This window comes from Bradysia coprophila, unplaced genomic scaffold, assembly GCF_014529535.1.
Source record: "Bradysia coprophila strain Holo2 unplaced genomic scaffold, BU_Bcop_v1 contig_732, whole genome shotgun sequence".
NCBI classification, from domain to species: Eukaryota; Metazoa; Arthropoda; class Insecta; order Diptera; family Sciaridae; genus Bradysia; species Bradysia coprophila.
In genome coordinates, this window is record NW_023503972.1 from 6,489,855 (window position 1) to 6,513,081 (window position 23,227).

Sequence of the window (23,227 nt, forward strand, 5' to 3'; positions counted from 1 at the left end):
AAACCATCGAACGTTTTAAATTTTGATTTGAATTTCCCACACCACACTATGATTATAGTGATTATACCAACCGCGCTCCACACGTAAGCAACTTCACGCACGTATAATTTATTGACGTTTTACCATTTGATGTTAGTCGAATTTGTTTTGGTTTTCTGTTTTGCGAAAAATCGAAAATTTTGTCTGGCACTCGTCTGGGTGGAAAACAAACTAGCTGAAGATGCCCGTAAATATCAAAGATTGACGCGGTGATGGAGTAAACGTTAATTGTCTCATTTAATCGGTTTTTTACAGGAAAACAGCGATTCAGCCGATCCAACGGATGTTGAGATCGAAAATGTTCGAGTGGTTGTCCGTGTACGCCCAATGGACAAAATCGAACAAGATGCATTCAGTGAAAATGTTATTAAAGTGGACAAAGTGAATAGAAGTGTGATTGTGCGTAAACCAAATGCTAGTACCGGTGAGCCACCGAAAATCTACTATTTCGACAACGTTTTCGGCGAAGATTCGTCACAGGTGCGTAGTAAAACAAAATTTTCTTCTCTTCACTTTCACCTTTCATTGCCATATCAGTCAAGGTGCGCTACATTAATGATGTAAACAAATGACCAGAAAAAACGCTTTGAACGTAAGTTTTTAGGTGTTAGATGACCCTGGAGCACATTCGATATTTAAGTTTATTTCGTCCGGTTTAATAACGAACGATAATAATAATCACAGCAACGGATGTTGTGAGTCACCGCCGTAGTTAGGAAAACATTTTTTATGGCAACACACATAGCAACACAATGTGTTGAACGTGAAGTAGATAGAACAGAACAGATACAAAGAGCAGATGTACGTCTCATACTAATGCTTGTAACTGACTTAGGGTTCGCAGTCGGCCCTGTAAATGTCTGAATAAAGACTGAATCGTGTGGCTCAGGTAAGCACTTGCTCTCAGCGGATCTGTTTCTATTCAAATAAGTTTCGGGACCATCCAAATGAGTCAGACGTGTTCTTTACTTAACAGTAAGGCGGTGTTAGCGACGTTATTCACTTTGACACGATAATAGCAACTAAGACCGTTGTCAAGTCTGTCGTTGATTTAGCATGTTGCAACAAGTGAAATTACCTAAAATCGGTTGTCCAAAGCAGACTCATTCCCAGTTCAGGCTGTCTTAGAAGCAAAGGCTGCAAGTCAGGTCAGCGGTATCGCATCACCTTGAAATCACAGAGAAATTGACGATTGAATGTTACTTATTCCTGGTTCTGGTTTTCATAAGCAAACAGAATTCTGAGACAGTTTTTAGCGATCACTACTGGCGCTCTAATTTTGAAAGTAATTTTTCTGAGTAAGTTTCCAACGTTACTGCTACAGTTACCGTTTAAAAAAAAGCGAGTTGCGAACCAATAGGTCTCTTCCAAGGCCGTTCAAAATGTCAATCGTCATCCACAGAGAAGCCAACACAACCTCACTTTGAAGTTTTAACGAACAAATTGGTTCAAGTTGCGGTTATGTTTGCTTCTGTCGATGACGGTCGGTTGTTTTCGGCTTGTCAAAATTCGTTTTACCGTCCGATGGAAGAAACCTATCCTTTACTTCGTATTTCGGGTCGCATATGAAAAAAAAATTCCTTTCCTAAATGTCAGAATTCGGCCCATTTATCTATCTTATGCTTCACTTACATTTAAAACAAGAAAGTATCTGGGCAATGAATTAGTATATGGGTTCGGGGTGTGCTATCGAGTCCACAAAAAATTGTCATCATCCCCAGATGTCCAAAGTCGATCTTCACCGAAGCTAAATTTTCTTGTTTTGAGAATTTTTTCATTTTATAGAACGTAATTGAAATTTTCAGACATACGGAAAAAACCACTTGAATATACACAAAGAATAGTGGCATTGTTCGTTCCTGGACTCTTGATATGATCACTAAATGCAAATAGCATAACTTTAGGATAATTTTTGATCACAATCAGACTTTAACGCCGTTCGTTGAACTCGAAATTATGAAAAAATTGGTTAAATTTGGGCAACTTTTTACTTCGTGCAACTTCCTGGCCTGCAACACAATTTTTCTGAGGTTTAGTTTACGTGGGATGATAGTGAGTGTGTCTAGCTACAACACTCCATAGTCGGTTTCACGGAAACGTTCTGTTGCAGGCCAGCAGTACTGTGCAAAAATCGACCATACTTTCATTGTTTACTCCGGAACGTAAAGTGGTACCGACTCGTGCCTATACTCTAATGATAGGTCTTTTAGAGGCGCACACTCGCACAACATTTCAACTTTTAAAAAATCGTCTACCTCGAGTAAAAAAGTGTTTTCCCCACCCTATGACATGTGCCTGCATTTTACCAATTTACACCAAGAGTACACAATTAATAAAAAAAGGAAAAGATACGTATTGTCTAGAATTGAAAGACGAATCCAACGCGTTATAGCTCGCCCGGATCGCCGAACCTTAGTATTGATTTTCCCCAAAATTGGTTCAAGTTTTGGTGATATCACTCTTAAGTGAACTTTAGGCACTTTAGAACGTTACCAGTGCAATATTATCACTAGAAAAAAATCATGTGTCTGGTGTGGGAATCGAAATCGGTTCATAATGGAACACATGAGCACATGAGTTTTGAGACATTTGTTAGTGAAATTATTGTTTTTCGACTCATAGGAGCCCAGCAGAAAAAATAAAAACTGGAAGAAGTTTGTGAAGTCATTCTTGTGAGTCGTCAAAGTTTAATTTCCAAGATGACAATTGACTCATGTTTTCAGAGTCGATAGTAAACTTGAAAATTCTTCAATCGGTACAGAAAATTATTCGATTTTAGCTCAAGTGGACTTCAACTCTTGGGAATGATGTAGGCTCTACGAAAAAGAAAAGTTTTTGAACTTCGTCAGCGACATGTTTGTGTAGCTGATGTATTTTTTTTCTTGCCTAAAATAGAAGTAAAATGGCTTAACGGAGAAATTCAATCCGGCCCTGGGTTCCATATAAATTTATTAGCGCGAATGTAAACACATTTTTCCCGTATTTTCATCTAAGGCTTGTGTCTATGGTCTCAGGTCTCTGATAAGGTGGCTCGTATGTGGTCATTTAGTTGTTGCTGCTGCTGATGCAGTTTTTCCTGAAGATAATTCATCTGCTCTTTGTTTACTAATTATAGAAAGCGCTTCATCGATTATTATTTGTACTTAAAATTTTTATTTTCAATAAATTTTCTCTTTTCTCATTTTTATACATTAAAAATCGCCTGATTGAAAATGGCCCGTTCTTAACATTAAAATAGAAATAAAAAAAAGTTTTGTGTTTACTTATCCAAGGAATGATCGAAGAAAATAATGTGAATGAATAATTGAACGGTCTACGAACAGTGTAGGTGGTGAGGAATGTTTCGAATGTGACTCAGATCCAATTTGTAATTTTTAATTGAAGAAATGGTTTCAACAAACCAAAAAAAGAATTAAATTAAATTTGCTAATGTGATTGATATGAATATTTTAAGTGAATTCTCATCGTATTGATCGACTGCACCGTATTAGTGTTGGTAAATGAATGTCGTTCCAATATTTAACTAATTTTGTCATATAACATTTGGACGGATTAGTTATTTGTAAATGATGTGGCCCTTAAACTAACAATTTTCTTTCTTAAAAAACAAACTTTGAACTTAACATTTAACGCTCTCCGATTATAAATCAACAATTTTATATTTTGGTGTAAAGAATCTTTAAGAAATGTGAACTTTTATTAGCTTTGTCTTTTGTCGTGTGGTTCGATTAAATCAGCTCCCACATTGATCCATTCCCTCTTTAAAATCTAATCGCCCAAATCGCCACGCGAACCAGATCGTGCAACTGCAATCAATTCGATTAAAAACACAATCGCTCCGATGACGCATATGAATCCTGTTGCACAGACCAAGTCCAACCTGAAAATGTCAATAAAAGAAAAAACAATTCTGTGAAATGGGGTTAATTAATCCGAATGGTAATTGCCAATACGGTATGACAGGTACGACATACACATAGAATGAACAGAATTTGATTTTCGTTTTGAATACATAGAAAGCAGTGCGTTGAGTTCATGTTTAATGTTTGACTAATAAATTAGAGCAATGAAACTGGCATGACAGTCACATTTTATTATGTCGTGCCAAATTCGAACATTTAATCAACACGAAAACCGTTGTCTGTCAATTCGTATTGTAACCCTTGGTATTAGCCTAACACGATTAGGTCAAAACCATGTATAACATATCGGTAATCGGTGTAGATTACATTATTAATGGTAAATAATTTAGTCCGATTAATATGTTACCTTCGCTGTTGCACAATAATCTGCTGGCGTTATGTCATTGAAAATATCGAATTAAAATGCCTAGGACTTTAAAAAATCGTTTTCCTTGAATCAAAGTCAGATTTCCTAGAATTTAAATGCAGATGCAGGACTTAAAGGTGGTTCGAAGGGGAGAAGATTCATCGAAACTGAATGAAATTAAAGGGGAAGGAGAGGGTGAATTTTGACAACGAAAACACTTAAACAAAGAAATAGTGGCATCTTAAGGCCAGTTCATGGTCGCATATATCGCAAAAATGTATGCGAGTATGAACTGGCCTTAATGGGATTCGGAAATCACGAGTTTTTCATGGTCTTCCATTAGGTGACGTGAACTGAGTTGCTAAAATTTTCGAAAGATAGGTCCTGATTAAACCAAAATTTACCATGGACCAGACCACTCACTCTATAGTTACTTTAGTAAGTCTTCCACTTGTTTGACTTGTTTAACGATTGCGCACCAATCATATGAACGAACATCCGGGCTACAAACACAGGCCGACAAGGAACACATAGACATTGACGAAGAGGAAAGAAAAGTAGCCAATGGGAAATCGACTGTTACAATCTTCCGGTCTGCACGGAATTCGCTCAATCATTTATAGCCAATATAAACAACTCTGCCGAGCTGAGTCTAACTTGGCAAATGTGAACGAAATCCTCGAGAATCATGTATCACGACTATCTTAACAGACTAAATACAACCTCAAAACGGAGCCCAATTTTTCCATTTGAATGCGAGAAGTCTAAGAGCTTTCGGAACATATCGGCCGAAGACCAATGAATCATTCAAACTTTCCCATTCTTCTGTGCAAAAAGTAATCGGTAATACAAATGAATGCTAGACAGCATAGAAATGAATTTGTTTTGCTGAACGATGACGCCGTGTCAATGAATATGAAGTCGCTGACTTAAAATGAATTACACGAAAATTTGGACTGGCTATAATCACTGCATTCATTCGAAGCAACGTGAGCCAATTTTTCATTATCTTTAAGGATTTAAGAAGTCTTTACGAGCTTTAAGCTTCTTCTGAATACCAATATGAAATTCAAAATATCATCGGTTCCTTAAACATGCTGAAAGCTCACATAAGCTTTGCGTAAGCTTTGTAAAAGCTCGGCAAAAGCTAACGGGCAATCGACTCACATCACATTATGACTCATTTGATGAAAGTCGATTTATGATAAACACAATCACATAGCTTCAGTTTCTCGTTCGATTAAAAAACAGTTCACAAATGACTGATTCAAATAAATTGAACGTGTTAGTAAAAACGTACATGTTTGAACTGTTATGCACTTTCGGATAAAGTAATCTACAGCTTCTATGTCTAAACGAAGAAAAATTAAACGAAATCCCACAGCAAATGTTCCGGTTAGTCCAACATTTAGTTACAATCGAAGACAATAAAAGCATCGAGACCGAATCAAATTACCTCTGTGTATTCGGTGGCCAATAATTCCGTTCCTTTGTCTCAACCCAATCCTTTAACAGGGTAGCTGCACATGCGGCATACAAAATGAAACCGATCAACGATAAAGCCGCTGTTGTCTTCCATGGCCAGCTAAAAATTTTTTATCGATTAGCCATATGAACTGCGCTTTCCGTGCAATCATTCAACTTACTGATCTTTGACCAATTTTCCGAACAGATAAGCCGCCGATATGATCAGGTAACTGGCAAATGTTGAATAGGCCAATGCAACTGTGCGTTGTGATACGAATACTCGTATACGGGAGTTGGTAGCAGGCTCATCGATTAGACCAATGCATAGGATGCAAATGAGCTGTTAAAAATTCGAATTTTTTTAATATTCAAATATCGTTACGTGATGGAAATAACATTTTCTGATTTTTCTGTTCGTTTCACGCGCTATTCGAATTTATTTAATGCATGGACGATGGACGATGGTATTATATTTCAATTAATTGTAATGTTAAGGTCAACGGTGCCGTGCTTTATCGTTTTTTTTTTTCAAATATAATTACCGTAGGCTTTCAACAAGTACAGCACGTAGGCTGTGTGGCTCTTTTGTTATGAATCATTCAACAAAAATTTTCCATTGAATTAGTTATATGTTCTCACAGCAATATCCTAAATGATTTGCGTTATATTATGCCCGCATTGTCGGAAGGTTAAGGTTTTTTTTTTTAAATTAAAGTAGTCGAGTAGGCTGTTGGCTGATCTGAAGTATATTTATGAAGCTTACGAAGCAGTAGGACCTCTGAAGTCTCAACATTTAGAATTTAGAAAAATTGCTGATAAAAGGTTGTGACTGAAGTTGGTCTATAAAGAGCTATAAATGCTCGATTTGCTGAGTATTTGCATTGGAAGTTTAATTAGTCTCATCTAGTTCCGTTGTTCGTAAAAATAGATCCACCTGCCTATCATTTATATAGCCACATTGTGTGAGATAGTCGTCGTTTTCCGAAAACGGTTTTCGTTTTGCCAGATGAAAAATAACTGGAAATATTTTGAAGCAAAATTCTACAGGAATTAACATTCTAAACCCAGCCACTGTATGGGATTTAAATTTTTTTAGTGCTTCTTATATTCCAAAATCTCAGTTTGGCTGGTTTTAGAATGTTATTAACTGTTCAGAGGACGACAATATTTTCACTTGATGATCTTCTAGTCACTCATCGTGCCTCAGTTCTGTGGGCAAAATGTTTCGATTCGTTTCAATAAATTCACAGGCCGGTAGAGCCGGTAGATTTATGTTTTTTTTTTTTAAATAATTTCCAAATTAAATTGTGCGACGGTTTACAATGAAAGTTTCCAATATTTGCACAAATTGATAACAAAATTGCATTTCAACTGATAATTCAGCAGCAGTGCAATAGCAAGTCTGCCATTGACTCGACTTAATTGCAAACAGATGGTAATTTCTCTCATGAAACCGTAACAACCTTATTCAATCGATTTTTATTATGTTACGACGCCATTCGGTCTATGAAGGTACAAATGTACATCCTAAAAACAATGATTGTTGAACTAAGTGTCAATATTCAACGCATCAACCAATGATATATTATCTGCCCACACAGCACGGTTTGTAATAAATTCGATTCATTTGCTTTCTACTTTGTTACGTGAACGTAAAGCGGAAAGTCAAGCACTTTTTCCGCAGTGTGAATGAACTTACTACGAAGTGCTGAAAAGTGATATCGAATCGATGGCCTTTGTTCGTAGGTTTTCTTATTTGTTATTAAAAGAAATGAAAAGGATATTGATTAAGAGTGTTGTTGTACACTGTGTATACTGCAATACAATAATTAATGCCAATGGAAACAGCCTGAGAACGATTCGAGTGTAAGATTGTTTTTGCTACCAATTTTGGTAGGAACTGATTTTGAGGTAATAGTCATTTACATCACGGGATTTGAAATGTCCAGTTTTCGGGTGAATTTTGTTGATCCGAGGCGAAGCCGAGATCCAAAAAAACATATGAAAATGTGATTTTTCAACTTTTTATGCCAAGTTTTGTTATGGATTTTACATGCTGTGATTTTCCAAGCTAATTTGTTTTCCCTATTAATGTAATAAGCAACCCTAATAATACGACCCTAGCATGAAATATTATATTACGTCCTTGCTTGTAAGTTTGTTGTTTTGACAAGTGCGAACTTTGCGGAACGAGCCAAAGGCGGGTGAAGTAAGCACACAAGCCAAAACAATAAATTAAAAGCAATTTAGAAAGAGTAATCTCTTTGGTCTATTCCGTCTATTCAGAACTCTGAATGGTGTACAAAATTGAAAGTATTATAACTGTTCTAATCTCGGAATTGTATGGATAGCCTAACCGTTAATGTTCATAAAAAGAGACCGCACCGCCACTGCTATTTTCCGGGCACAGCTCGTTTATCGGAGAAACATTACATGTTTCAATTTGAAAAAAACATTATGAGCTACCCCGACCCTATCCAAGATTTTTTTTCGTAAAAGTTCATTTTACGTTTGATATACTATACGATGGACGTACACGGCACCCTCGTCTATTCAACACCACAACTGAATGGACAACAATATAGTTTCCAGTATTGTATTGTAATATCACACACGGAGATATAAATAATAAATCTGGTGGTAAAACTAATAAAGGTGAAACATAGAACTGTGTGAACAATGTGAACGACTCTTCTCTTCCCGGACTATTCAGTTCCTTAACTCTAAAAAATAGGAAATTAAAAATGTAAAATGTTTTCTTACCAATTCGATCGACTTGAATATCGCTGGCCAGTATTTAGCTGCACCCTGTGGTCTTCTTCCATCCATTCCATACTTTCCCGATGCATCGGCCTGATCGTCAGACATTTTCAGTTGCGATATTTCTAATTGAAATAACAGAAATTTCGTATATCAATGAATGTCGTTGATAAAAACGGTTCAATTTGCCATGCATGTGAAAAACGCATTCGAGTTATTAGTTGGATGCGTGGTGATGGTTTCATGTGAACTGAACATTTCTGTTTCGATTTTTTTTTGTTTTTCGTAAATTAAATTTTTAATGAAATGTGATCAGTTCACAGACCAGCAAGTACTTTATTGGTGTGAATTAGTTCCCTGACTGTTAATCAATTCAATGCACAAACGCCTGCACAATGGTTCTTTTCATTCGGTTGCATCGGTCAATGACAAACAATTAATTTAATGCACGTAAAGGCGGCAACAATACATCTACCAATTAAATCGACAGAAAAATTAGTCAAAAAAAAAACGTTTTCATTCAATGCGTGATTTAACAAAAATTGATTTTTATTCCAAACAATTGTTGCTCTGTTAATATACCATTAATGGATGCGTCACACACACACCATCATTGAAATATGGGTGATTGCTTGGACATTCGTTGTTAGAATTGTAACATTAAAATTGTGTGATTAATTAGCATATCAATGTGAATGAATACATATGGTGGAATATATGTCGATTCTTTTCCAGATACCTATGTTCATTGTGTAACTGTTGAATCGTTTGCCTTTTTCTACTTCGAATTTAGAATTGAATTAACGATCTGTCGCTTCGTGTACGGTTTATAGTTTGTTGTTAAATGATGGATGACTGTCTTTCTGCAAATAATATTTAAATTGATGTGCATTATTGGCTGAACTCTTCGAGAACACTTGTTCAGTTGAATGTTTCATGCATCCGATAAGCTATATTCGGAGTTCTTAAAAATAAGAACAGTTATAGGCGTCTAGGGCGTACTCGAGTTGATTAATTTTGTAATTAGGATATCATCAACCGTTGTTTTCATTGTCGATATTAGTTTTCAATAATGGCACGAGTTACGAGCGGTAAATGTTTTATAGTGAAAAGTCCTTCTGAATCTCCTCATAAATCGGCAGAGCTAATGTATTGTCAACACAAACGCAGCGAAGGTCTTTAGAAAATGAAACACAATGGGACATGAGCGACGCATTAGATAGATCGAAAATCCACACATTCCACGAATTCATTTCCTAAGGTCCGTTGCTCCTTGGAACCGACCCTAAATGTAGAAATTTTTAAAAAATTTCATTTTTATTCGAGGACTGAACTACTCTAGCCAGCCGTTACGCATTTGTGTTGAGAATCGTTAAGGTTTGAGCATTTCCTATTCAACTTTAAGTGTACTCTCACCACAGAATGACTAACAACTAGGAAGATAGATAGATTAGAGTTTTGGGAAGGAGAAACCCAGACCAACCATTCTTTGTTCCTTACTCCCTACTTATATCAAGGAAATTTAACTGTTTTTGATAAGAAGTCGTACAAGGCATTTGTCATCTAATGATGATAGATCCTCATCTTGAAGCACCCGAAGGTGCGAAACCTCAGATAGGTGTACAGTGGAAAATCTCTATGTACACCAGTCTCAGGTGTCACACCACAAGAGCTGATTGGCTCGATATAAAGACTTATTCAGTGGAGGCTAGAAAAGTTTATCATTTTCCCAGCCAAATTCTAGAAAGTTAGGCTGGATGACGTTTGATTTATAGACTCTAAGATACACCGATTGATGTGCTACTAATTAGAGGAAATGATAGAATAAATGGTCAGATGATTTGGTCATCACCACAGATTTAATAATGCCAACGAAATCACAGTACGTTTAAAAAAGAGGCGCCAAAAAATGGAAGAACTTTCAAAGACATGTCAGTCGTTCATGAACTGAAAATTGAAAATCCTCTGAACGAGTTGTAATATATCGACTTATATTTCAATTCAACCGCTATTGTGTACAGAGCGTGTTAATTATAAAGAGTTGAACCAATCGATGGAATATATTGTGTTCGTTGATACAAATTGCTTTGCCGCTGACATTCGATTCGATTCATATCCCTAATTCATTTTCACAATTTTATAGACGGCTTGGCTTGACTTGACTTGTTGACGAAAATATTCATTGAAGAAAATTCAAAATTTTCTTTAATGAAAATTGATCTAGAAATAGATTGTTCGATACTCGACGCACGGCCGACCTTTGTTATTTTTTAGCTTTCTATTCTTGCCGGTGTAAACAATTCAAACGACACACAAACGTTGCTTAACGTTCTTGGAATTTTATAGTTACTTCGTTGGAATTGATTGTTACAGACTCATTGTTTGTGAATTGCTTGAAAAATCTACAACAAACACTTTGTCTTATGAAGAATTTCAATGATTTATTCTCTCATTAATTCGATTAAATAAATTTTACAATTTGCAATAACGTAAGTGGATTCTTATTGCGCAGATTAAAAGTGCTTCAAAGATTCAAGCATATTAATGAGTTTGCCAGTTTGGTATTGAAGCAAATATTTATCACGTAAAATAGCTCAACGTGATGATGATATTGAAGGGATATCAATCATTTGTCACATACAAGTGTGGTTAGTCTTACGAGAAATAAAGTTTCATTTAGATGTGATGCTATGAGCCATACAGTGACTAACTATCGAGGGGTCACGCACTTCTTCAAATTTAATCCATTTAATACATTTAATCCAAGAAATACATGGGATTAAATGGATTTAAATCCATTTAATCCCGAGTGCGTCACCCCTCGCTAACTATCTACAACCAGCCAATCTAACTGACAAACACTGACAGTTGACTCTTTAAACACTGTGAACCTCAAAAATATTGAAAAAAGATAATTCAAGAATTTTAGAATGTTTCTCACTGTACACAAAGAACGTTCGCTAAATTTCAAATATTTTGATGAACCCATCCCTCATTCCGATATTGTTGTTCCAGTTGATTACCGAAATGATTTTCTTAACAATTTATGGCACTGTTCACAAGTTGAAGTTGCAATACAATCGATTCACCGACTTTTCATTGTAAATATGGTCAACGAAATGCAATTTCAAAGTACCTCACGTCTTCACACAAGAGAAACGCATGCACTTTACCAGTGAAAGTTTTGTTGTGATAGGAAAACCAATCAACCGACGAACAATGGCTCACAGCTTCGCTTTTGTTGGGATGTTATCTCAGAAATAGAAATTATTTAGAAAAAAGCGCACAGAAAAACGCATCAATTTCGATAAGAAACTTTCGAACAACAGAATTCAAACTTAAGTGATGAAGATATCGAATGACTTGCCCATTTTCAACGTCTCTTTAACGTTTCTTTTCGTAAATAGAAAACCAGTTTGTAAGTTTTTATCAGTTTATTTGTCTCACACTGACTGGTGATATTGGTGGATAATTTGAGAAATAGAATGGTTACGCCAATTAGGTGTTATAGCGGTTCAGTGTTAGACATTTTCTTTTACATGTTAAGAACCCTGGTACTGCCTTGGTCATTTTAATTATTTATTAGAGCAATGGGATCGTCGCGTTAATTACATGACCAGGGAAAAAATCCGTCTTTTTGACCAACTGTGCCACTTTTCCTCACAACTTTCTAATTAATGTTTTCCCCAAAATGGGATAACGTGACACCTTTGTGTCATATGTCACACGACATAGCGCCTTTCCCCATTATACCACACATTTTGTATGCTCACATTATGACGAGACACAACCATAATTTTCAATTAAATCCCGAAATCATGTTAACAAATTGACCTTAATCAGAAGAGAGAAAAACATGCCATCTTACATTAGCAACCAACACAGACACTCATAAAATACGTTATAATCTCGGCTATACACAACATACATTAATCCCACCAGCCGTCCACGCCCTACGAACCGAACGCGTACTGAAAACAGACAACGACAACGTTAGCGCGCCTAAAACGACATGAATATTAGAAACATAATTATATTCAGACCGTCCATACTATACACGTTATGAATTGCTTGCAATGTACATTTGTCTCGTTAGAAGACAAAACTCACTTGCAACATAGAAATTATCATAACGATCACAATCCAGTTTACACTTTGCACCAGTTTACCGATCGAAATTTAAATTCTCATAAGAAATGAGCCAATGAGCCACGCATCGGAATTTTTTTTTATTTTTCTTCGTCTTCTGTTTCTATTTTGTTGTTTTTATTGGATTTTCATTTAATATTTCAAACATTTAATCCACAACTGGTTGGTGTAACAACGTATATATGAACGGTTCATTCGATCCGAATAGAAAATGTGTGTACATTGTACAAGAAATTGAATGACTAACATTATTCGGAGTACATTTTCGAACGCTGCGTTGTATGAATGGTTTGGTTGTAATTTAAAAGGCAGAAAAAGAGTTGAACGAAACAAACAAAAAAAAAAGATCTTGCTGTAAATATACACGAACGACACACCACGCACACGTGTATATACCAAGCGCTTATTTAGCACAAGAAAGGTTCATATCATTTTGGTATGTGAATTTTCAGTCATGGATGACCTATTTTCCTAACGGTATTCAAGTTCATAAATTCATTGGAAAAATAGGCTATCGGAATCAGAACTTCCATTGAACACGGACTGTTGTGTGAAAACGGTAACAAACAAAACAAAAAATTCTCACAACTTAATCAACGTAGTTAATAATTGAAATGCATAAGATTCAAACGCTCTAAGTTGTCTATTTGCATAGTGGGTTGGTCGATTCTGCGATGAATAATCGACGAGCATGTTATGCACACACCAATAACACACAAAGTCAAGTTAGAATGCAATTCTAATCAATCGCGTGTTTCACACAACAATTCTATTCGTTCTATCATTTCGATTTTATTTCGTTCAATGAAACATCATTTTCGATTGCATAATATACCCTCCATTTGATACAATCAACGCCATTAAAAAAGCATTTCAATGTTTTTGTATGAATCGAAGAAAAACAAGAAAAAACTGTTTTTTGCATGAATTACAATGACGATTCATTGATGAGTGTATGATGGGACAGAACACTCGCTGGGTACTTTTTTTTCTATTTTATACGGATAGTCAAACAAAAAACCACGTTTCATTATTTACGTTTTTATCAAATTCGGTTGGTGATTCGCACCTTTCTATTTTACTATAGTAAAAACACTCTCGTACTCTCCGCTGCTGGTATAGAATTGTGTTCGATTTAAATCCACTGCCAATGGACACAAAGAATAACAAAAACAAAACCGAAAAACCACCAAAAATTCCGAAACGTAAATACGGTGGTTACGTTACGCACACACGATCGCTTTCGAGAGACTGTATTTCAATCGAAGAACAAAAATAAACAAAGTCACAGAGTTTAGCGACGACTGGAACGTTATATCAAAATAAGTACAACGTGTACACACGTTTGAACCGTTTGCGAACGTTTTTGTAACTGACTCGGAATCTGATAGTTTTAGTGTTTGAAAACTTTTAAATTGTTTTCTTAAATCGATGATTGTTGTATTGTAATATTAGTATGGGAAATGCAGCAATCGCGAATAACACTTGTGTGCTATATAGTGGTCGCGTATACTGTGTGCGGAGCAAGTTATTCAAGTTTTGTTGTTGTTTTGTTTCCATATTTTCTTCTTCGTATAGTAAAACCCAACTTGTATGGGAGCATAGCGTGTGTGTATTATTAGAATATGAAATGACGACGTCACGCAAATTGTATGTTATGTTTTGCTGAGTAGAAAAGAACTTGTTTATGTCGATGGTGAGAGGATAGAGAGAAGAAGAGAGCATAACAGACGCACATAACAACTTGTTTGATCAAACTCGATACTATAAACAAATGAATGAGTCGTCGTTCGCAGCAAGATTTGAAGGAAAAACAAAATTGCTATTTAGTCCGAAGTTAAGTCGCTGAGCGAGGGAAGCGAAAACATATGTAAAATGTTCTAAATAAGGTCTGGAACGGGTTCGGGTTGACCAGTTTTTTTTCAGGCTAGCACGACATCTGTTCTTGACCTGAAGGTCAGGTCCTGAACCTCAATTTTAAATTTTAGCCTGAAATGGTTCGAATCTGACCTGATTCCGAATTTTCGATTTTGGGTTCAGGTTCATGCTGTATCCGACCTGAAACTGAATTTTCAAATTCTGGTTTGACCTGCGCCTGAGTCGAACGTCGAACCTGAACATTTTCACAGTTTTGGTTCACATAACACGGTGTTTTTACATCAAAATTTGAACATTCAGGTCCGGTTCGGGTTGACCCATTTCAGATTCAGATCAGGTTCACATGAAATCCAGAACCTAACCTGGCTCGTTCCGAGCATTAGTTCTACAATAATTTACTTGCGCCAAAAGACGTTTTTTTCATAATTTAACCATTTTTCGTGGAAAATTCTTCAGAATGAAAGGAAATCACATTTTTTAGTTGACTTAGCCTTCACGTCGATTCAACAAAATTCACACGAAAACATTTCATCTTTTTATTCATAGTCATGTAATTGACTCAATAGATACTACGCCTCTTATTCGTATTTTCAGTTTTCAGTCCGAAACAATTGCAATATTTTAAAAATTCGCAACGCTTTAAAATAGGAATTTCATAGACGAACTCGACTGCCTGATTGTATGAGGTGGTTCGGGGTCAGCTTTTTTGAGTCTCAGATAATTTTATCAATTTTTTTTTTACCTAAAAATGATAAGCCCGATTGTTAACATTAAAGGTTGTGCGTTCAGTAGCAAAATTTCTTTGGCCATATCTACCATATCTACCATATCTACCAAACATTGTAAACTAACAAATTGAATGATTAAATGAACAATTATTGATTTGAGTCTATCTTCGGACGTTATTTTATGGGGCGAACGGAAAGGATGGTGAAGTACTTTCTAGATATGTCATATACATCGTTATCCTAATAGTCCTTTGCACCGAGACTCAAAATGCGTCAGAGGCATCAAAAGTGTGCGAATTTTGCATATTAAGATGCTGAGTTTCATAATAGTTATTTATGTAACAAGAATCGTATGAAGGTATTTTATTGCACTAGATGTTCATTGTCACCTCGAGGCGAAGCCGACTATTATTTTCCTTTTTCGGGTCCGGCTAATGCTGGAAACCACTCATTCACTAAAAAAAGCCTTTTGGCATAAGTTAGGAACAAGAGATTTTCCTAAACGACGTTGGAAATGCGAGACGAAATCGCTATATTTCAACACTAGTTAAGAAAAAAATCTCACTCATTTAGCGTGCGACAAATTTTTTTCGCACTGATTTTTGGATGAATTAAAACTGGTTCATTTGGCATTGTACACAGGCGGCGTAAGTACCGAATTCGTACACTGATTGCATAAAATGAAATTTTTACTTCCTATAATTACTTAAATTACCAAAAATTTATTATGTTTAACTTCGTTGAGTGGAACCACAATGTCCACAATTGCAAAACTGCGATTATGATTGACTCGAAGCAAGCAAGTGTTGTTACGTTATGCACTTTTTACACTCACTCATTGAATCAGCTCGAAGAAATTCCAAGAATTTTGTCCTATTTCCACAGAATTTACCTTACTTTTTCAACGTCTCAAACGACAATACAGTATTTGATATCACCAAACATTGAGAAGCGCAATTAATAGTTGTATAAGTGCCACACGAATTAGCATTTAACATATAATATGTACGAAAGACAATAGCTAATTAAAAGTATGTAAAAAAAATGGAAATGATCCATACGTTCTGTTTGTCTTTTCTTGTGCTGATTAAGTTTTGACTCATTGTTTTTATTTTCGATAAATAAATAAGTCGTGAGAGGAAAATCTAATAAAAACATAAGGCTAGTATGCAACACGGAAAAAGTGTCACTGAGTGTTGACTCATTGACTTATTGTGTTTGGCTTATACCACAGAATTGCTCCTAGCATGAACACTGAATTGGTTCTAGCATGAACACTGAATTGATAAGTGTCAAATTTGAAAGCTTTAGTGGTAAGAGGAGCTTAGGATTGTTTGTATGTTTTAACTCATACAACGATAACAAGTCTATTTGTATGTGTCTTCGACTATTTTTATGTCCATGCTGGAAGCAGTGCTATGCTTATACTACTATGAAGCGAACGTGACACTACAGTCACCCAAAACTAAGGTACACTTATGAGCAGGATCGGATTAACGGTCCCAGTTACATGGGCTATTGAAATTTAGGGGATTAGATGAATTATTGTGAGCGAAGCGAGCGAAATAATTTTTCCTTTTGTACGGAAAATAGCTATTTCGTCCTGAGCGAATTTAGCCAGCGAATTTGATAATTTATTTTTAAATTTAGTAGTCAATGAGAGTATAGAGTATAAGTAGTAGAGCCAAAGTGCCAGTGCTTAATGCATCTCTAAAGTATCGCGGTTCAAGTTCTAGTCACTGTATGATTTAAGATTTTTACTTACAACTATTTTCATTCCACTCGGTGCTGTATATCACACCTGACAGCCATGTAGAAAATGTTGCTAGAGCGTATAGAGCGCCATTGACTAAAAATTGTTTACATAATGGGAAAATTCCGTCAGCATTGCCCCGTTGTACGTGAATTGAATTGGAAACGTACATCACCAAAATGAATATTTAAATGTTCTCACCTATGAGACTGTCTTCTAATTCAGAAGTTCTAAATATTTGTTTACATAAGTGGCATCTAGGAAACGGTGTAGATGGCTAAGTGAAACTATGCGAAGTGTAGGTGACTTCTCTTTTAACCAATGATAAGGGCATGTGGGCTACATTGCTCAATTCAACCTTTTGCAAAAGGCCACCACATCAAATCTATTGCTTCACTTTTCTCATTCATTTGACTATGACTATGGAATTCCACTAATCACTAATGACACCATCGACAGCAGACGACATAAGAGATATGAGTAGCTCCAATACTCTCTCCAGCAATCAAACTAAGGTAGTGAAAGTTCACGGTGGGGCTGAACGAACTTTAAATAAACATGTCGACTTCCATCTCGGTTCTTTTCATAGCTGTGTTAGGGGAGGCGTGTACTATCCAACGGCACATGTTGCAGGCGCAACCTCTGAGCCGTTTCTGAGAACTAGGAATATCGTCGCCTGGCTCCGCGGAAGTTGCTGGACCAGTGTTTGAAACTGGAATCGGTAGAGGGACAAATTCTAAGAACCACCATGTAAAAATTATTGCTCTCGGTCATTTGGTCGCAGAGCAATAGAAGCTGAAAGTCGAAAATTCCACCTCTTCAAGGAGTGATGCCTCCTCGACGAAGTTCCCGATCCAGCACTTTAATAGCGTTTCTAGACTAGAGTAATGTGCTCTTTCGAATAACAATAAAAATTTTTTGAAATTGGTCACTTTTGGTACATTTTCAGAAAAGTCACTTTTTTGCTACCCTCGGTGAACTTTGGCTACTCCCATACCTTGTCGGTTGGAATATTATTGGAACACAATATACCTTGTTAAAGTTAGCCTGAAGTCTAAGCTTTCCAACGATACCGAATATGCCCTGTATAATTCTCAGCAAGAACTATTTATGATAAAGATTTTGCATCGAGGTCGGGCTACCAGCAAATTTAGGGTCATTGAAAACGAAATTTACAAATATTACAAATTTATGTCTTTGAGTTATGTCTTATCGACTTATGTGAGTTATCCGTAGTATAATATCTGCTTATTTTGCCATAACAAACATAAAAATTGAAATTTCGTTTTCAATGACCCTAAATTTGCCAGTAGCCCGACCTCGATGCAAATTCTTTATCATAAACAGTTCTTGCTGAGAATCATATATGGCATACTTGGTATCGTTGGAAAGGTTGGAATTCAGGCAAACTTAAAGAAGGTATGTTGTGTTGAAATATTTTAACCAGCAAGGTATGGACGCAGCCAAAGTTCACCGAGGGTAGCAAAAAAGTGGCTTTTCTGAAAATGTACCAAAAAAAAAACTTTCAAAAAAATTTTATTGCCATTCGAAAGAGCACATTAACCTTGTCTAGAAACACTATTAAAGTGCTGGATAAAGAACTTCGTCGGGGAGGCATCACCTCTTGAAGAGGTGGAATTTTTCGACTTTCAGCTTCTATTGCTCTGCGACCAAATGACCGAGAGCAATAATTTTTACATGGTGGTTCTTAGAATTTGTCCCTCTACCGATTCCAGTTTCAAACACTGGTCCAGCAACTTCCGCGGAGCCAGGCGACGATATTCCTAGTTCTCAGAAACGGCTCAGAGGTTGCGCCTGCAACATGTGCCGTTGGATAGTACACGCCTCCCCTAACACAGCTATGAAAAGAACCGAGATGGAAGTCGACATGTTTATTTAAAGTTCGTTCAGCCCCACCGTGAGTTAGCAATCAAACCACTTTTTTCAAGGTTGTGAAAGTGTCAAGTAAGTAGCCTTATGAATTTACATGTAAATTACAGCGTTGTCAGTCAAAATGGTCAGAATGTAGAATTCAAAGAAATAAGGTGTGAATTTGACACAGAGAGCTGAGAGTTTGCTTGCTAGAGAGAGTATTGGTTGCTCAGAATTTTGAGATATCAGACGAACCAAGAGAAAAATGGCTGGACCAGAAAAGGATTTTGTTAGTCACTTCTCAGAAGGGAATCGTTGAAAGCCGGTAAAATAAATTTTCCTTGGCCAGTTCATAAGAATAGTTAGCTGTGAACTTTTGATAGGATAAATGAAATGGCGACGATAAATTGTCCAGAACCAACCATGCTCTACGGTCATATAAATGACGATTACTTTTGTGGTTCATATGACCCACCAAATTTTTCATTCTGATACGGCAGAAGACGCACTCAATATTTGTTGCTAATCTATTTGATGACATAATTCAACTCTGAAGAAGATACTGTCGCTGTGTATAATACTTGACGATAATTTGCCCATTTACGGAACATCTAGGGTCAATTAATTGACTCACTGCTTATAATTTCATTTAACTTACTGTATAACATAACGAGACTGAAATGAAACATTTAATTAGACGAGCAAAGAGCCAGACATTACATTCAGCGAATTGTTATTATATGTTGTTGTAGGCGATCAATTAACTAATTGATTGAGGAAATAGATGACTGTTAATCCTCTCTGGACGACGGTTTTATTTTGTCTTTATTAAATTTTCCACTCATCTGATCGAATTAAATTGCCATCAAGCCGAGTTGACTCAATTGAATTTTCATTTGTTGATGATAAACCTGCCGAAGCCATCGCAATCAATGACTTAACTCTGAACATCTTTTCTTTTCAGATCGACCTGTACATTGATACGGCAAGACCGATTGTGGACAAAGTGTTGGAAGGATACAATGGTACTATACTGGCATATGGACAAACTGGCACGGGAAAAACGTACACAATGTCCGGGAACGCTGAATCACCTCAAACGAAGGGAATCATTCCGAATACGTTCGCCCACATATTCGGTCACATTGCTAAAGCGAAGGATAATCAAAAGTTAGTGGCTGGACGCGAGAGTGTTTGTTGTTGTTGTGATTTTGACTACTCTCTGACTTCATTTTATTAAGGTTTTTGGTGCGAGTGAGCTACATGGAGATTTACAATGAAGAAGTCCGCGATTTGCTCGGGAAAGAATTGCACAAAAGTCTTGAAGTCAAAGAACGGGCTGACATTGGCGTTTATGTTAAAGACTTGAGTGGATATGTGGTCCACAACGCAGACGATTTAGATAACATTATGAAACTGGGCAACAAGAACCGTTAGTATAGTCGGTCGTCCTTCCAGTTGATCAATTTAAAATTTACTTCCCCCGGAATTAGGTGTCGTTGGTGCAACCAAAATGAACGTTGAATCCTCTCGATCTCATGCTATCTTCTCCATAACCGTTGAATCAAGCGAAATGGATGACAAAGGTGCTGAGCACGTCAAAATGGGAAAACTTCAATTGGTTGATCTAGCGGTAAGGAAATGGCTCCCCTTTATTAGAATAGAAATCAGATTGTAACTTTGACAGGGATCCGAACGACAAAGCAAAACTCAGGCAACCGGCATTCGCTTGAAGGAAGCGACTAAAATCAATTTGTCACTCTCAGTACTCGGTAATGTTATCAGTGCACTTGTTGATGGTAAAAGCACTCATATTCCGTACCGGAATTCGAAACTAACGCGACTCTTGCAAGATTCGCTGGGTGGAAATTCCAAGACTGTTATGGTAAGTACAGCATTAGCGACCCAGGATGTCATTCAGATTAACTTTATGTTCCTACTGTGCTCGGGATTATCATTCACCCAATTACTCATAAAACAGTGTGCCAGCATCAGCCCAGCCGATTCGAATTATGTGGAAACGATTTCAACTCTCCGATATGCTGGTCGTGCCAAAAGTATTCAGAATCGCGCCCATGTCAACGAAGAGCCCAAAGATGCGCTGTTACGTCACTTTCAGGAGGAGATCGCTGAGCTTAAGAAACAGCTGGAAGAAGGGGCATTTGAAGTGGGCTCGGGTGACGAAGATGAGGACGATGATGTTGAAGATGAAGAAGACGAAGATGAAATGATTACGAAAGAGAAGAGTCTAGTGAATGGCGATGGTTTGAAGAAAATGAAACGCAGAAAGTCGAAGGTTAAAAATGATGCGGAGGTGAGTGATTTGATGGGTTTGGGAGGTATATGTTCGCTGTAAGTAATCAATCGTTTCGTTTGTTAGGAAACCGAAAAAACGGACGCTGAAAAGGAAATGCTTGAGAAAAAGGCATTGGAAAATGAGCAAGAATTGAATTTGGCCAAGTAATTGACTTGAAACGTCTGCCACGAAAAACTAGAAATTAAATTTCTCATTTTTAGATCTGAACAGGAGCAGCTGATGCAGAAATTGCAGTCATTGGAGAATAAGATCCTCGTCGGCGGTGAAAATCTTCTAGAAAAAGCCCAAACCCAAGAGAAACTTCTCGAAAATTCCATTGCCGAACTGGAAGTGCGGGCGAAAAACGAACGCGAACTGAAGGAGTCATTGCAACGAAAAGAGGCCGAACGCATCGACATCGAGGAGCGATATTCATCGTTGCAAGAGGAATGCATCGGCAAGACAAAGAAATTGCAGCGCGTCATGCAAATGCTAATGAGCGTAAAATCCGAATTGGCCGATCAGCAACAGGAACAGCAACGCGAAAAGGAAGGCATCTACGAATCCATCCGTTCGCTGTCCCGAGAACTAGCTCTCTGCGAACTGGTCATGAATTCGTACATACCGAAAGAGTACCAGAACATGATCGAACGGTTCACCCATTGGAACGAGGACATTGGCGAATGGCAATTGAAATGTGTGGCATACACGGGCAACAATATGCGGAAGAGTATACCCGACGAAAAAGTGGTGGCTAAGGACAATGATTTCATTGATTTGTCGCACGTGTACTTGAGCTATTCGAATAACAGTGTCGACGAACCGGTTCGACGAATTGATTCGGCTCGACCGCGAACATCCGGTGTGCCACGTCCAACAACGGCACGCATTTACAAACCGTCAATGTATTAGTGAAGATGATGGTACTCTTGGCTCCGGAGAATCATGAGTGGAACGTAATTTTAATTGGAAAATCTTTGTGGGAAATTAAATTCTTCTCTTGATTTGTATAATGATGATGATGTGCCCCATCATTGGATACGAAGATATTGTACCCAAAATTCTCGTTGAATTTTAAGTTAATTTCATTAGAGAAAAATCTTTTTTTTTTGTTCTTTCATTTCCATCAATTCTTTTGTTTGTGATTTTGCACATTGTGCAATTCCATTATTTATGAATTCTTTTCGTTAGTCGTAAATTATTATTGTTGTTCTAGTGATAGTTTTCATGGTGAAGAAACTAAAATCTTAAACTAAAAACAAATTTCTCTCACATAATATATATGGGAAATGTAACACACAAAACTAATCAAATTTTAAAGAAAACATGCAACGGATCTAGTCTTTCTGCTAAATAAAAATTTACCAAAATTTTAAACGAAACGAATTTTTACACACCGGGCCGGGTTAGGCTCTTCAGCGCCCTGGACTTCTATCATTCCAGAGTTCCCACTTATCCTAAAAAGAGAAAAATGAACCACATCCTCCTAAAGTCCTTCTAAAACTAGTTAAGCTCCTAAAATGAGTTCATACTGTCACAAAAATTCAACTATATCGTCTTTTCTAAATCTCTTATTTCTCCAAATTCTCTCATTTCTCCAAATTCTCTCATTTCTCCATAACGAATTACGAATAACGATATAAATGATAGAAGTAAGAAAAAAGACGATAGAACTATAACTGTGGTGAATTTGACCGGGTTGTTTCTCCGATGGTAAAAAGTTGCTCCGATGGAATGGGAGCCTTTTAAAATTCTTTAATAAGCCAAGAATACATTAAGCCAGTGAAACGAAATTTTGACACAAAATCTGTCAAAATTTTCAGCTCGTGTGAATTTCATTTCACCGACTGGTTGCATACTTGACTATAGACGCATCTTATATACACTTTGGCAGATTTTCTTAGTCGTTTTTCTCTGTTCAAAAAGTCAACAAAAATACAGTGAAATTTAAGAATGAATTTGCCTCAGCTGTTTTTCAGCTGATCCACACATACAAACAAAACTGCTTATACGGTT

The 23,227-nt window shown here is 36.8% G+C and overlaps 2 protein-coding genes across 8 annotated transcripts; one reads left to right on the forward strand and one right to left on the reverse strand.

The window, feature by feature from the left end:
- Positions 1-88: 88 nt before the first annotated feature.
- On the forward strand, positions 89-22,588 carry LOC119084415 (kinesin-like protein KIF3A). Its single transcript, XM_037194383.1, has 9 exons — positions 89-226; positions 295-519; positions 19,880-20,085; positions 20,157-20,347; positions 20,409-20,548; positions 20,603-20,800; positions 20,897-21,229; positions 21,296-21,375; positions 21,433-22,588. Exons 1-9 carry the CDS (start codon positions 221-223, stop codon positions 22,121-22,123), a joined length of 2,070 nt encoding a protein of 689 aa, XP_037050278.1. The 5' UTR covers positions 89-220; the 3' UTR covers positions 22,124-22,588.
- On the reverse strand, positions 3,173-16,255 carry LOC119084418. Of its 7 annotated transcripts, none has more exons than XM_037194386.1 (7): positions 16,126-16,255; positions 9,275-9,398; positions 8,539-8,660; positions 5,955-6,115; positions 5,765-5,893; positions 5,609-5,659; positions 3,173-3,919 (listed from the first exon to the last, which is right to left on the reverse strand). In XM_037194386.1, the coding sequence occupies exons 2-7, from the start codon at positions 9,282-9,284 to the stop codon at positions 3,808-3,810; spliced, it is 585 nt and encodes a 194-aa protein (XP_037050281.1). In that variant the 5' UTR covers positions 9,285-9,398; positions 16,126-16,255; the 3' UTR covers positions 3,173-3,807. The 7 variants fall into 7 exon arrangements, with proteins under 7 accessions (XP_037050281.1, XP_037050280.1, XP_037050282.1 ...); XM_037194385.1 differs by lacking the exon at positions 16,126-16,255 and adding an exon at positions 13,754-14,056; XM_037194387.1 differs by lacking the exon at positions 9,275-9,398 and having other exon boundaries at positions 16,126-16,236.
- Positions 22,589-23,227: the final 639 nt, after the last annotated feature.